Raw genomic sequence first — 12,500 nt, 5'->3', positions numbered from 1 at the left:
AGAGAGCGGTTGAGGAAGGAGAGAGCGGTTGAGGAAGGAGAGAGCGGTTGAGGAAGGAGAGAGCGGTTGAGGAAGGAGAGAGCGGGGGAGGGGAGAGAAAGGGGGAGGAGAGTGTTGTCAGTGAAAAAGTATATAAACAAATATAGCTAGTTCATGTCAACAATCCAGGCCGGGCTAACTGATGAGGTGGACACTGGCCGGGCTAACTGATGAGGTGGACACTGGCCGGGCTAACTGATGAGGTGGACACCTGGCTAACTGATGAGGTGGACACTGGCCGGGCTAACTGATGAGGTGGACACTGGCCGGGCTAACTGATGAGGTGGACACTGGCCGGGCTAACTGATGAGGTGGACACTGGCCGGGCTAACTGATGAGGTGGACACTGGCCGGGCTAACTGATGAGGTGGACACCTGGCTAACTGATGAGGTGGACACTGGCCGGGCTAACTGATGAGGTGGACACTGGCCGGGCTAACTGATGAGGTGGACACTGGCCGGGCTAACTGATGAGGTGGACACCTGGCTAACTGATGAGGTGGACACCTGGCTAACTGATGAGGTGGACACTGGCCGGGCTAACTGAGGTGGACGCTCGGACAGTGCTAACTGATGTGGACGCTCGGACAGTGCTAACTGATGTGGACGCTCGGACAGTGCTAACTGATGTGGACGCTCGGCCCGGGCTAGCTGATGAGGTGGACGCTCGGCCCGGGCTAACTGATGAGGTGGACACCTGGCTAACTGATGACGCCGGGCTAACTGATGACGCCAGGCTAACTGATGAGGTGGACACTCGGGTCGGGTAACTGATGAGGTGGACACCTGGCTAACTGATGACGCCGGGCTAACTGATTACGCCGGGCTAACTGATGAGGTGGACACCCGGGCTAACTGATGACGCCGGGCTAACTGATGAGGTGGACACCCGGGCTAACTGATGACGCCGGGCTAACTGATGAGGTGGAGGACATTTGCCAGTATTGGACCAGGATGTAAACCTTGTTCTCTGCCACGGTGGTGGACATGTTGTCTATCTGTTCCTGGAGGGTCTTCATGGCTTCATCTACTGCCAGGATCTGGTGTTCATAGGCAGTCTGCTCCCTCTTCAACTCCTCCAACTCTAGGACCAGGGACTCAGCCTCCTGCACACACACACACACACACACACACACACACACACACACACACACACACACACACACACACACACACACACACACACACACACACACACACACACACACAGTCAAAAGTGCAACCCCCTTGTTTGTACACTGTGGAGGGTCTTGAATAATGTTACGGCTGGGGTAATGTAACCCGGGTCACGGCTGGGGTAATGTAACCCGGGTCACGGCTGGGGTAATGTAACCCGGGTCACGGCTGGGGTAATATAACCCGGGTCACGGCTGGGGTAATATAACCCGGGTCACGGCTGGGGTAATGTAACCCGGGTTATCGTGCTGGTGTCTTTGGTTTTGGGGACATTTGGCACAGAATTAAAGTGTGTGTGTGTGTGTGTGTGTGTGTGTGTGTGTGTGTGTCCACCTGTTGTCTCTCCTTCAGTTTCTTGCTGAAGGCGTCAGCCTTGGTTTTAGCAGAGTTGACTTTCTGTTGAGCAGCTTTCAGTTCCTTCTCCCTCTCTGCCTCCGCATTCTTCATCTTATCCTCCAACACCTGGTGGAGCAAAGAGGTTTAACACCACATCAACAGAGCCAGGACAGAGGGTTTAACACCACCACATCAACAGAGCCAGGACAGAGGGTTTAACACCACCACATCAACAGAGGGTTCAACACCACCACATCAACAGAGGGTTCAACACCACCACATCAACAGAGGGTTCAACACCACCACATCAACAGAGGGTTTAACACCACCACATCAACAGAGGGTTTAACACCACCACATCAACAGAGGGTTTAACACCACCACATCAACAGAGGGTTTAACACCACCACATCAACAGAGGGTTCAACACCACCACATCAACACCAGGACAGAGGGTTCAACACCACATCAACACCAGGACAGAGGGTTCAACACCACCACATCAACAGAGGGTTCAACACCACCACATCAACAGAGGGTTTAACACCACCACATCAACAGAGGGTTCAACACCACCACATCAACAGAGGGTTCAACACCACCACATCAACAGAGGGTTCAACACCACCACATCAACAGAGGGTTCAACACCACCACATCAACAGAGGGTTCAACACCACCACATCAACAGAGGGTTCAACACCACCACATCAACAGAGGGTTTAACACCACCACATCAACAGAGGATTTAACACCACCACATCAACAGAGGGTTTAACACCACCACATCAACAGAGGGTTTAACACCACCACATCAACAGAGGGTTTAACACCACCACATCAACAGAGGGTTTAACACCACATCAACAGAGGGTTCAACACCACCACATCAACAGAGGGTTCAACACCACCACATCAACAGAGGGTTCAACACCACCACATCAACAGAGGGTTTAACACCACCACATCAACAGAGGATTTAACACCACCACATCAACAGAGGGTTTAACACCACCACATCAACAGAGGGTTTAACACCACCACATCAACAGAGGGTTTAACACCACCACATCAACAGAGGGTTTAACACCACCACATCAACAGAGGGTTTAACACCACCACATCAACAGAGGGTTCAACACCACCACATCAACAGAGGGTTCAACACCACCACATCAACAGAGGGTTTAACACCACCACATCAACAGAGGGTTTAACACCACCACATCAACAGAGGGTTTAACACCACCACATCAACAGAGGGTTCAACACCACCACATCAACAGAGGGTTCAACACCACCACATCAACAGAGGGTTCAACACCACCACATCAACAGAGGGTTCAACACCACCACATCAACAGAGGGTTCAACACCACCACATCAACAGAGGGTTTAACACCACCACATCAACAGAGGGTTCAACACCACCACATCAACAGAGGGTTCAACACCACCACATCAACAGAGGGTTTAACACCACCACATCAACAGAGGGTTTAACACCACCACATCAACAGAGGGTTTAACACCACCACATCAACAGAGGGTTCAACACCACCACATCAACAGAGGGTTCAACACCACCACATCAACAGAGGGTTCAACACCACCACATCAACAGAGGGTTTAACACCACCACATCAACAGAGGGTTTAACACCACCACATCAACAGAGGGTTCAACACCACCACATCAACAGAGGGTTTAACACCACCACATCAACAGAGGGTTCAACACCACCACATCAACAGAGGGTTTAACACCACCACATCAACAGAGGGTTCAACACCACCACATCAACAGAGCCAGGACAGAGGGTTTAGCACCACCACATCAACAGAGCCAGGACAGAGGGTTTAGCCAGGACAGTGGCCCATTCATATGGGAAAAAACTAATTGTGCACGGATGACCAAGTGGCTTTATAAGGGCGCCAGGTAGCCTAGTGGTTAAGAACATGGGGCCAGTCATCGAAAGGACGCTGGTTTAAATACCCAAGCCGATGTGCCGTTGAGCAAGGCACTTAAACTCTGTAATATATTTATTTTTAAATTGGAAGGGGGAGGGGGGGGGGTAGAAAGGTCTGCTGGGTGGAATACATTATCTCAGGGTAGGGTTGCAAAATTCTGGTAGCATGTAATCCAGACATGACCCATGTGATCCTGAATGGAGACCCCTGATAGGTCCAGATATGACCCATGTGATCCTGAATGGAGACCCCTGATAGGTCCAGACATGACCCATGTGATCCTGAATGGAGACCCCTGATAGGTCCAGACATGACCCATTGGGATAATAAGTCATGTGATCCTGAAAGGAGACCACTGATAGGTCCAGATATGACCAATGGGGATAATCTGACCTTGTACTTCTCATCTGCCTTCTTCTGGACCTCCTTACTGCTGCGCAGGGTCTCCTCACACTCCTCTGAGACACACACACACATAATGTGAGTCATACTGTATTAACAGGAAGTTTAAAATGCAGAAGGATAAAATGTGTTTGTTTGACATGGTGGGATCTGTTCTGTGTTGGTTAAATGTAATTATGTGAGAAATGGGAGGTGGAAACATCTTTAATGGTGTAAATATTGATACAGTATAACAACCACCAGGCCACCTGCCTCCTCTAACCACCAGGTCACCTGCCTCCTCTAACCACCAGGCCACCTGCCTCCTCTAACCACCAGGCCACCTGCCTCCTCTAACCACCAGGCCACCTGCCTCCTCTAACCACCAGGCCACCTGCCTCCTCTAACCACCAGGCCACCTGCCTCCTCTAACCACCAGGCCACCTGCCTCCTCTAACCACCAGGCCACCTGCCTCCTCTAACCACCAGGCCACCTGCCTCCTCTAACCACCAGGCCACCTGCCTCCTCTAACCACCAGGCCACCTGCCTCCTCTAACCACCAGGCCACCTGCCTCCTCTAACCACCAGGCCACCTGCCTCCTCTAACCACCAGGCCACCTGCCTCCTCTAACCACCAGGCCACCTGCCTCCTCTAACCACCAGGCCACCTGCCTCCTCTAACCACCAGGCCACCTGCCTCCTCTAACCACCAGGCCACCTGCCTCCTCTAACCACCAGGCCACCTGCCTCCTCTAACCACCAGGCCACCTGCCTCCTCTAACCACCAGGCCACCTGCCTCCTCTAACCACCAGGCCACCTGCCTCCTCTAACCACCAGGCCACCTGCCTCCTCTAACCACCAGGCCACCTGCCTCCTCTAACCACCAGGCCACCTGCCTCCTCTAACCACCAGGCCACCTGCCTCCTCTAACCACCAGGCCACCTGCCTCCTCTAACCACCAGGCCACCTGCCTCCTCTAACCACCAGGCCACCTGCCTCCTCTAACCACCAGGCCACCTGCCTCCTCTAACCACCAGGCCACCTGCCTCCTCTAACCACCAGGCCACCTGCCTCCTCTAACCACCAGGCCACCTGCCTCCTCTAACCACCAGGCCACCTGCCTCCTCTAACCACCAGGCCACCTGCCTCCTCTAACCACCAGGCCACCTGCCTCCTCTAACCACCAGGCCACCTGCCTCCTCTAACCACCAGGCCACCTGCCTCCTCTAACCACCAGGCCACCTGCCTCCTCTAACCACCAGGCCACCTGCCTCCTCTAACCACCAGGCCACCTGCCTCCTCTAACCACCAGGCCACCTGCCTCCTCTAACCACCAGGCTACCTGCCTCCTCTAACCACCAGGCTACCTGCCTCCTCTAACCACCAGGCTACCTGCCTCCTCTAACCACCAGGCTACCTGCCTCCTCTAACCACCAGGCTACCTGCTAGAGCTGTTCTGTCCCCACTGTATCCTACCAGCTGTTCTGTCCCCACTGTATCCTACCAGCTGTTGTCCTAGAGCTGTTCTGTCCACACTGTATCCTACCAGCTGTTCTGTCCCCACTGTATCCTACCAGCTGTTCTGTCCCCACTGTATCCTACCAGCTGTTCTGTCCCCACTGTATCCTACCAGCTGTTCTGTCCCCACTGTATCCTACCAGCTGTTCTGTCCCCACTGTATCCTACCAGCTGTTCTGTCCCCACTGTATCCTACCAGCTGTTCTGTCCCCACTGTATCCTACCAGCTGTTCTGTCCACACTGTATCCTACCAGCTGTTGTCCTAGAGCTGTTCTGTCCACACTGTATCCTACCAGCTGTTGTCCTAGAGCTGTTCTGTCCACACTGTATCCTACCAGCTGTTCTGTCCACACTGTATCCTACCAGCTGTTCTGTCCCCACTGTATCCTACCAGCTGTTGTCCTAGAGCTGTTCTGTCCCCACTGTATCCTACCAGCTGTTCTGTCCACACTGTATCCTACCAGCTGTTCTGTCCCCACTGTATCCTACCAGCTGTTCTGTCCACACTGTATCCTACCAGCTGTTCTGTCCACACTGTATCCTACCAGCTGTTCTGTCCCCACTGTATCCTACCAGCTGTTCTGTCCCCACTGTATCCTACCAGCTGTTCTGTCCCCACTGTATCCTACCAGCTGTTCTGTCCCCACTGTATCCTACCAGCTGTTCTGTCCCCACTGTATCCTACCAGCTGTTCTGTCCACACTGTATCCTACCAGCTGTTCTGTCCACACTGTATCCTACCAGCTGTTCTGTCCACACTGTATCCTACCAGCTGTTCTGTCCACACTGTATCCTACCAGCTGTTCTGTCCACACCGTATCCTACCAGCTGTTCTGTCCACACCGTATCCTACCAGCTGTTCTGTCCACACTGTATCCTACCAGCTGTTCTGTCCACACTGTATCCTACCAGCTGTTCTGTCCCCACCCTATCCTACCAGCTGTTCTGTCCACACTGTATCCTACCAGCTGTTGTCCTAGAGCTGTTCTGTCCCCACTGTATCCTACCAGCTGTTCTGTCCCCACCCTATCCTACCAGCTGTTCTGTCCACACTGTATCCTACCAGCTGTTGTCCTAGAGCTGTTCTGTCCCCACTGTATCCTACCAGCTGTTCTGTCCACACCGTATCCTACCAGCTGTTCTGTCTCCACTGTATCCTACCAGCTGTTCTGTCCCCACTGTATCCTACCAGCTGTTCTGTCCACACCGTATCCTACCAGCTGTTCTGTCCCCACTGTATCCTACCAGCTGTTGTCCTAGAGCTGCTATGTTGAAAAACGTGTGTGTGTGTGTGTGTGTGTGTGTGCTCACCGATGGTCTTCAGTAACATCTTCAGTTCTTCCTGTTGTTTATGGAAGGAGCTCTGATGGAGTTTAACCTGGAGAATATCTAACTCTTCTGTCTTCATGTCTAACTGCTGCTTTAACAAACGATACCTAGAGAGCGGAGGGTAGAGGAGGGAGAGAGAGAGAGGGTAGAGGAGGGAGAGAGAGAGGGTAGAGGAGGGAGAGAGAGAGAGGGTAGAGGAGGGAGAGAGAGAGTAGAAGAGTAGAAGAGGAGAGAGTAGAAGAGGAGAGAGAGAGAGCGAGAGTAGAGGAGAGAGAGGGTAGAGGAGAGAGAGAGAGAGAGGGTAGAGGAGAGAGAGAGAGGGTAGAGGAGTGAGAGAGAGAGGGTAGAGGAGTGAGAGGGTAGAGGGAGAGGGTAGAGGGAGAGGGTAGAGGGAGAGAGAGAGAGAGAGGGTAGAGGGAGAGAGAGAGAGAGAGGGTAGAGGGAGAGAGAGAGAGAGGGTAGAGGAGGGAGAGAGAGAGAGGGTAGAGGAGGGAGAGAGAGAGAGGGTAGAGGAGGGAGAGAGAGAGAGGGTAGAGGAGGGAGAGAGAGAGAGGGTAGAGGAGGGAGAGAGAGAGAGAGGGTAGAGGAGGGAGAGAGAGAGAGGGTAGAGAGAGAGAGGGTAGAGGAGAGAGAGAGGGTAGAGAGAGAGAGGGTAGAGGGAGAGAGGGTAGAGAGAGAGAGAGAGAGAGAGAGAGAGAGGGTAGAGGGAGAGAGAGAGAGAGAGAGAGAGAGAGAGAGAGAGAGAGAGAGAGAGAGGGTAGAGGGAGAGAGAGAGAGAGAGAGAGAGGGTAGAGGGAGAGAGAGAGAGAGAGAGGGTAGAGGGAGAGAGAGAGAGAGAGGGTAGAGGGAGAGAGAGAGGGGTAGAGGGAGAGAGAGAGAGGGTAGAGGGAGAGAGAGAGAGGGTAGAGGGAGAGAGAGAGAGGGTAGAGGGAGAGAGAGAGAGAGGGTAGAGGGAGAGAGAGAGAGAGAGAGGGTAGAGGGAGAGAGAGAGAGAGAGGGGTAGAGGAGAGATAGAGAGAGAGTAGAGGAGGGAGAGATAGAGAGAGGGTAGAGGAGGGAGAGGGTAGAGGAGGGAGAGGGTAGAGGAGGGAGAGGGTAGAGGAGGGAGAGAGAGGGTAGAGAGAGAGAGAGAGAGAGGGTAGAGGAGGGAGAGAGAGAGAGGGTAGAGGAGGGAGAGAGAGAGAGAGTAGAGGAGGGAGAGGGTGAGAGGGTAGAGGAGGGAGAGAGAAAGAGAGGGTAGAGGAAGGAGAGAGAAAGAGAGGGTAGAGGAAGGAGAGAGGGTAGAGGAGGGAGAGAGGGTAGAGGAGGGAGAGAGGGTAGAGGAGTGAGAGAGAGAGGGTAGAGGAGTGAGAGAGAGAGGGTAGAGGAGGGGGAGGGTGAGAGAGAGGGGTAGAGGAGTGAGAGAGAGAGGGTAGAGGAGTGAGAGAGAGAGAGGGTAGAGGAGGGGAGGGTGAGAGGGTAGAGGAGGGGGAGGGTGAGAGAGAGAGGGTAGAGGAGTGAGAGAGAGAGGGTAGAGGAGGGGAGGGTGAGAGAGAGAGGGTAGAGGAGTGAGAGAGAGAGGGTAGAGGGAGTGAGAGAGAGAGGGTAGAGGAGGGGGAGGGTGAGAGGGTAGAGGAGGGGGAGGGTGAGAGGGTAGAGGAAGGAGAGAGAGAGGGGGAGGGGAGGGTGAGAGGGTAGAGGAGGGGGAGGGTGAGAGGGTAGAGGAAGGAGAGAGAGAGGGGGGAGGGGGAGGGTGAGAGGGTAGAGGAGGGGAGGGTGAGAGGGTAGAGGAAGGAGAGAGAGAGGGGGAGGGTGAGGGTGAGAGGGTAGAGGAGGGGAGGGTGAGAGGGTAGAGGAGGGGGAGGGTGAGAGGGTAGAGGAAGGAGAGAGAGGGGGGAGGGTGAGGGGGGAGAGGGTAGAGGAAGGAGAGAGAGAGGGGGAGGGTGAGGGTGAGAGGGTAGAGGAGTGAGAGAGAGAGGGTAGAGGAGTGAGAGAGAGAGGGGTAGAGGAGGGGGAGGGTGAGAGAGTAGAGGAGTGAGAGAGAGAGGGTAGAGGAGGGGGAGGGTGAGAGGGTAGAGGAGGGGGAGGGTGAGAGGGTAGAGGAGGGGGAGGGTGAGAGGGTAGAGGAAGGAGAGAGAGAGGGGAGGGGAGGGTGAGAGGGTAGAGGAGGGGGAGGGTGAGAGGGTAGAGGAAGGAGAGAGAGAGGGGGAGGGTGAGGGTGAGAGGGTAGAGGAGGGGAGGGTGAGAGGGTAGAGGAGGGGGAGGGTGAGAGGGTAGAGGAAGGAGAGAGAGAGAGGGTAGAGGGTGAGGGTGAGAGGGTAGAGGAAGGAGAGAGAGAGAGGGAGGGTGAGGGTGAGAGGGTAGAGGAGGGAGAGAGAGAGGGTAGAGAGAGAGGGTAGAGGAGGAGGGTGAGAGGGTAGAGGAAGGAGAGAGAGAGAGGGAGGGTGAGGGTGAGAGGGTAGAGGAGGGGGAGGGTGAGAGGGTAGAGGAGGGGGAGGGTGAGAGGGTAGAGGAAGGAGAGAGAGAGGGGAGGGTGAGGGTGAGAGGGTAGAGGAAGGAGAGAGAGAGAGGGGGAGGGTGAGGGTGAGAGGGGTAGAGGAGGGAGAGAGAGAGGGTAGAGAGAGAGGGTAGAGGAGGGAGAGAGAGAGGGTAGAGAGAGAGGGTAGAGAGAGAGGGTAGAGAGAGAGGGTAGAGAGAGAGGGTAGAGAGAGAGGGTAGAGAGAGAGGGTAGAGAGAGAGAGGAGAGAGAGGGTAGAGAGAGAGAGGCGAGAGAGCGAGAGAGCGAGAGAGCGAGAGAGCGAGAGAGCGAGAGAGCGAGAGCGCGAGAGAGCGAGAGAGCGAGAGCGAGAGCGCGAGAGAGAGGAGGAGGGAGAGAGTGAGAGGGTAGAGGAGGGGGAGAGAGTGAGAGGGTAGAGGAGGGGGAGAGAGTGAGAGGGTAGAGGAGGGGAGAGAGTGAGAGGGTAGAGGAGGGGGAGAGAGTGAGGGGGTAGAGGAGGGGGAGAGGGAGAGGGTAGAGGAGGGAGAGAGAGGGTAGAGGAAGGAGAGAGAGAGGGTAGAGAGAGGGGTAGAGAGAGAGGGTAGAGAGAGAGGGTAGAGAGAGAGGGTAGAGAGAGGGGTAGAGAGAGAGGGTAGAGAGAGAGAGGAGAGAGGGGTAGAGAGAGGAGAGGGAGAGAGCGAGAGAGTAGCGCGAGAGGAGGAGCGCGAGAGCGAGAGAGTAGAGGAGGGGAGAGAGTGAGAGGGTAGAGGAGGGGGAGAGAGTGAGAGGGTAGAGGGGGGGGAGAGAGAGAGGGTAGAGGAGGGGAGAGAGGAGAGGGTAGAGGGGAGGGGAGAGAGTGAGGGGGTAGAGGAGGGGAGAGGGAGAGGGTAGAGGAGGGAGAGAGAGGGTAGAGGAAGGAGAGAGAGAGGGTAGAGGGGGATGGTGAGGGTAGAGGAAGGAGAGAGAGAGGGTAGAGGAAGGAGAGAGAGAGGGTAGAGGGGGAGGGTGAGAGGGTAGAGGGGGAGGGTGAGAGGGTAGAGGGGGAGGGTGAGAGTAGAGGAGGAGGGTGAGAGGGTAGAGGAGGGGGAGGGTGAGAGGGGTAGAGGAGGGGAGGGTGAGAGGGTAGAGGAGGGGGGAGAGAGAGAGGGTAGAGGAGGGAGAGAGAGAGGGGTAGAGGAGGGGGAGGGTGAGAGGGTAGAGGAGGGGGAGGGTGAGAGGGTAGAGGAGGGGAGGGTGAGAGGGTAGAGGAGGGGGAGAGAGGGGTAGAGGAGGGGAGAGAGAGGGTAGAGGAGGGGGAGAGAGGGTAGAGGAGGGGGAGAGAGAGGGTAGAGGAGGGAGAGGGTAGAGGAGGGAGAGGGTAGAGGAGGGAGAGGGTAGAGGAGGGAGGTAATATATAGGAAAATATAGAGAAATGTTTCAGAAATATTGAATTAGCTGAATTCCTAAAGCTACATCGTAAATGTTTCAGGGCAGCCACCTCTCAGCCGTCCCCTTGAGACCAGACAGTTGTTTGTCCAGGTCCTGTAGCTCCGTCTCTGTGGCTGACAGACTGTCCTGAACCTCTCTCAGCTCCTGGAGACTGGACAACACGGAGGCCGACTGGGAACGGGCTCCTACAAGGAGACGGAGAATAAACACCACATTACCGAGGAGGGAAGGAGAGAGACACACAGTAAGACTGGACAACACAGACTGGCTCCTACAGGGAGAGAGACACACAGTAAGACTGGACAACACAGACTGACTCCTAGAGGGAGAGAGACACACAGTAAGACTGGACAACACAGACTGGCTCCTACAGGGAGAGAGACACACAGTAAGACTGGACAACACAGACTGACTCCTAGAGGGAGAGAGACACACAGTAAGACTGGACAACACAGACTGACTCCTAGAGGGAGAGAGACACACAGTAAGACTGGACAACACAGACTGGCTCCTAGAGGGAGAGAGACACACAGTAAGACTGGACAACACAGACTGACTCCTAGAGGGAGAGAGACACACAGTAAGACTGGACAACACAGACTGACTCCTAGAGGGAGAGAGACACAGTAAGACTGGACAACACAGACTGACTCCTAGAGGGAGAGAGACACACAGTAAGACTGGACAACACAGACTGGCTCCTACAGGGAGAGAGACACACAGTAAGACTGGACAACACAGACTGACTCCTAGAGGGAGAGAGACACACAGTAAGACTGGACAACACAGACTGGCTCCTACAGGGAGACACACAGTAAGACTGGACAACACAGACTGACTCCTAGAGGGAGAGAGACACACAGTAAGACTGGACAACACAGACTGACTCCTACAGGGAGAGAGACACACAGTAAGACTGGACAACACAGACTGACTCCTAGAGGGAGAGAGACACACAGTAAGACTGGACAACACAGACTGGCTCCTACAGGGAGAGAGACACACAGTAAGACTGGACAACACAGACTGACTCCTAGAGGGAGAGAGACACACAGTAAGACTGGACAACACAGACTGGCTCCTAGAGGGAGAGAGACACACAGTAAGACTGGACAACACAGACTGGCTCCTAGAGGGAGAGAGACACACAGTAAGACTGGACAACACAGACTGACTCCTAGAGGGAGAGAGACACACAGTAAGACTGGACAACACAGACTGACTCCTACAGGGAGAGAGACACACAGTAAGACTGGACAACACAGACTGACTCCTAGAGGGAGAGAGACACACAGTAAGACTGGACAACACAGACTGACTCCTAGAGGGAGAGAGACACACAGTAAGACTGGACAGCACAGACTGGCTCCTAGAGGGAGAGAGACACACAGTAAGACTGGACAACACAGACTGACTCCTACAGGGAGAGAGACACACAGTAAGACTGGACAACACAGACTGACTCCTACAGGGAGAGAGACACACAGTAAGACTGGACAACACAGACTGACTCCTAGAGGGAGAGAGACACACAGTAAGACTGGACAACACAGACTGACTCCTACAGGGAGAGAGACACAGTAAGACTGGACAACACAGACTGACTCCTACAGGGAGAGAGACACACAGTAAGACTGGACAACACAGACTGACTCCTACAGGGAGAGAGACACACAGTAAGACTGGACAACACAGACTGACTCCTAGAGGGAGAGAGACACACAGTAAGACTGGACAACACAGACTGACTCCTAGAGGGAGAGAGACACACAGTAAGACTGGACAACACAGACTGACTCCTAGAGGGAGAGAGACACACAGTAAGACTGGACAACACAGACTGGCTCCTACAGGGAGAGAGACAC

The 12,500-nt window shown here is 54.6% G+C and overlaps 1 protein-coding gene across 1 annotated transcript in view; it reads right to left on the bottom strand.

Moving 5' to 3' along the window:
* The window catches only part of LOC124024980 (structural maintenance of chromosomes protein 2-like), a 73,326-nt gene that overhangs the window by 20,410 nt on the left and 40,416 nt on the right, over window positions 1-12,500 (bottom strand). Inside the window, exons 16-20 of the mRNA XM_046338691.1 lie at window positions 10,685-10,820; window positions 6,735-6,859; window positions 3,915-3,979; window positions 1,549-1,677; window positions 1,002-1,145 (exon numbers count right to left, since the gene is read on the bottom strand). Coding sequence (XP_046194647.1) covers window positions 1,002-1,145; window positions 1,549-1,677; window positions 3,915-3,979; window positions 6,735-6,859; window positions 10,685-10,820 — 599 coding nt within the window. The remainder of the gene's footprint in view (window positions 1-1,001; window positions 1,146-1,548; window positions 1,678-3,914; window positions 3,980-6,734; window positions 6,860-10,684; window positions 10,821-12,500) is intronic.

The sequence above is a fragment of the Oncorhynchus gorbuscha genome, unplaced genomic scaffold (assembly GCF_021184085.1).
Source record: "Oncorhynchus gorbuscha isolate QuinsamMale2020 ecotype Even-year unplaced genomic scaffold, OgorEven_v1.0 Un_scaffold_2103, whole genome shotgun sequence".
NCBI classification, from domain to species: Eukaryota; Metazoa; Chordata; class Actinopteri; order Salmoniformes; family Salmonidae; genus Oncorhynchus; species Oncorhynchus gorbuscha.
This window is presented reverse-complemented; position numbering and strand designations above follow the sequence as displayed.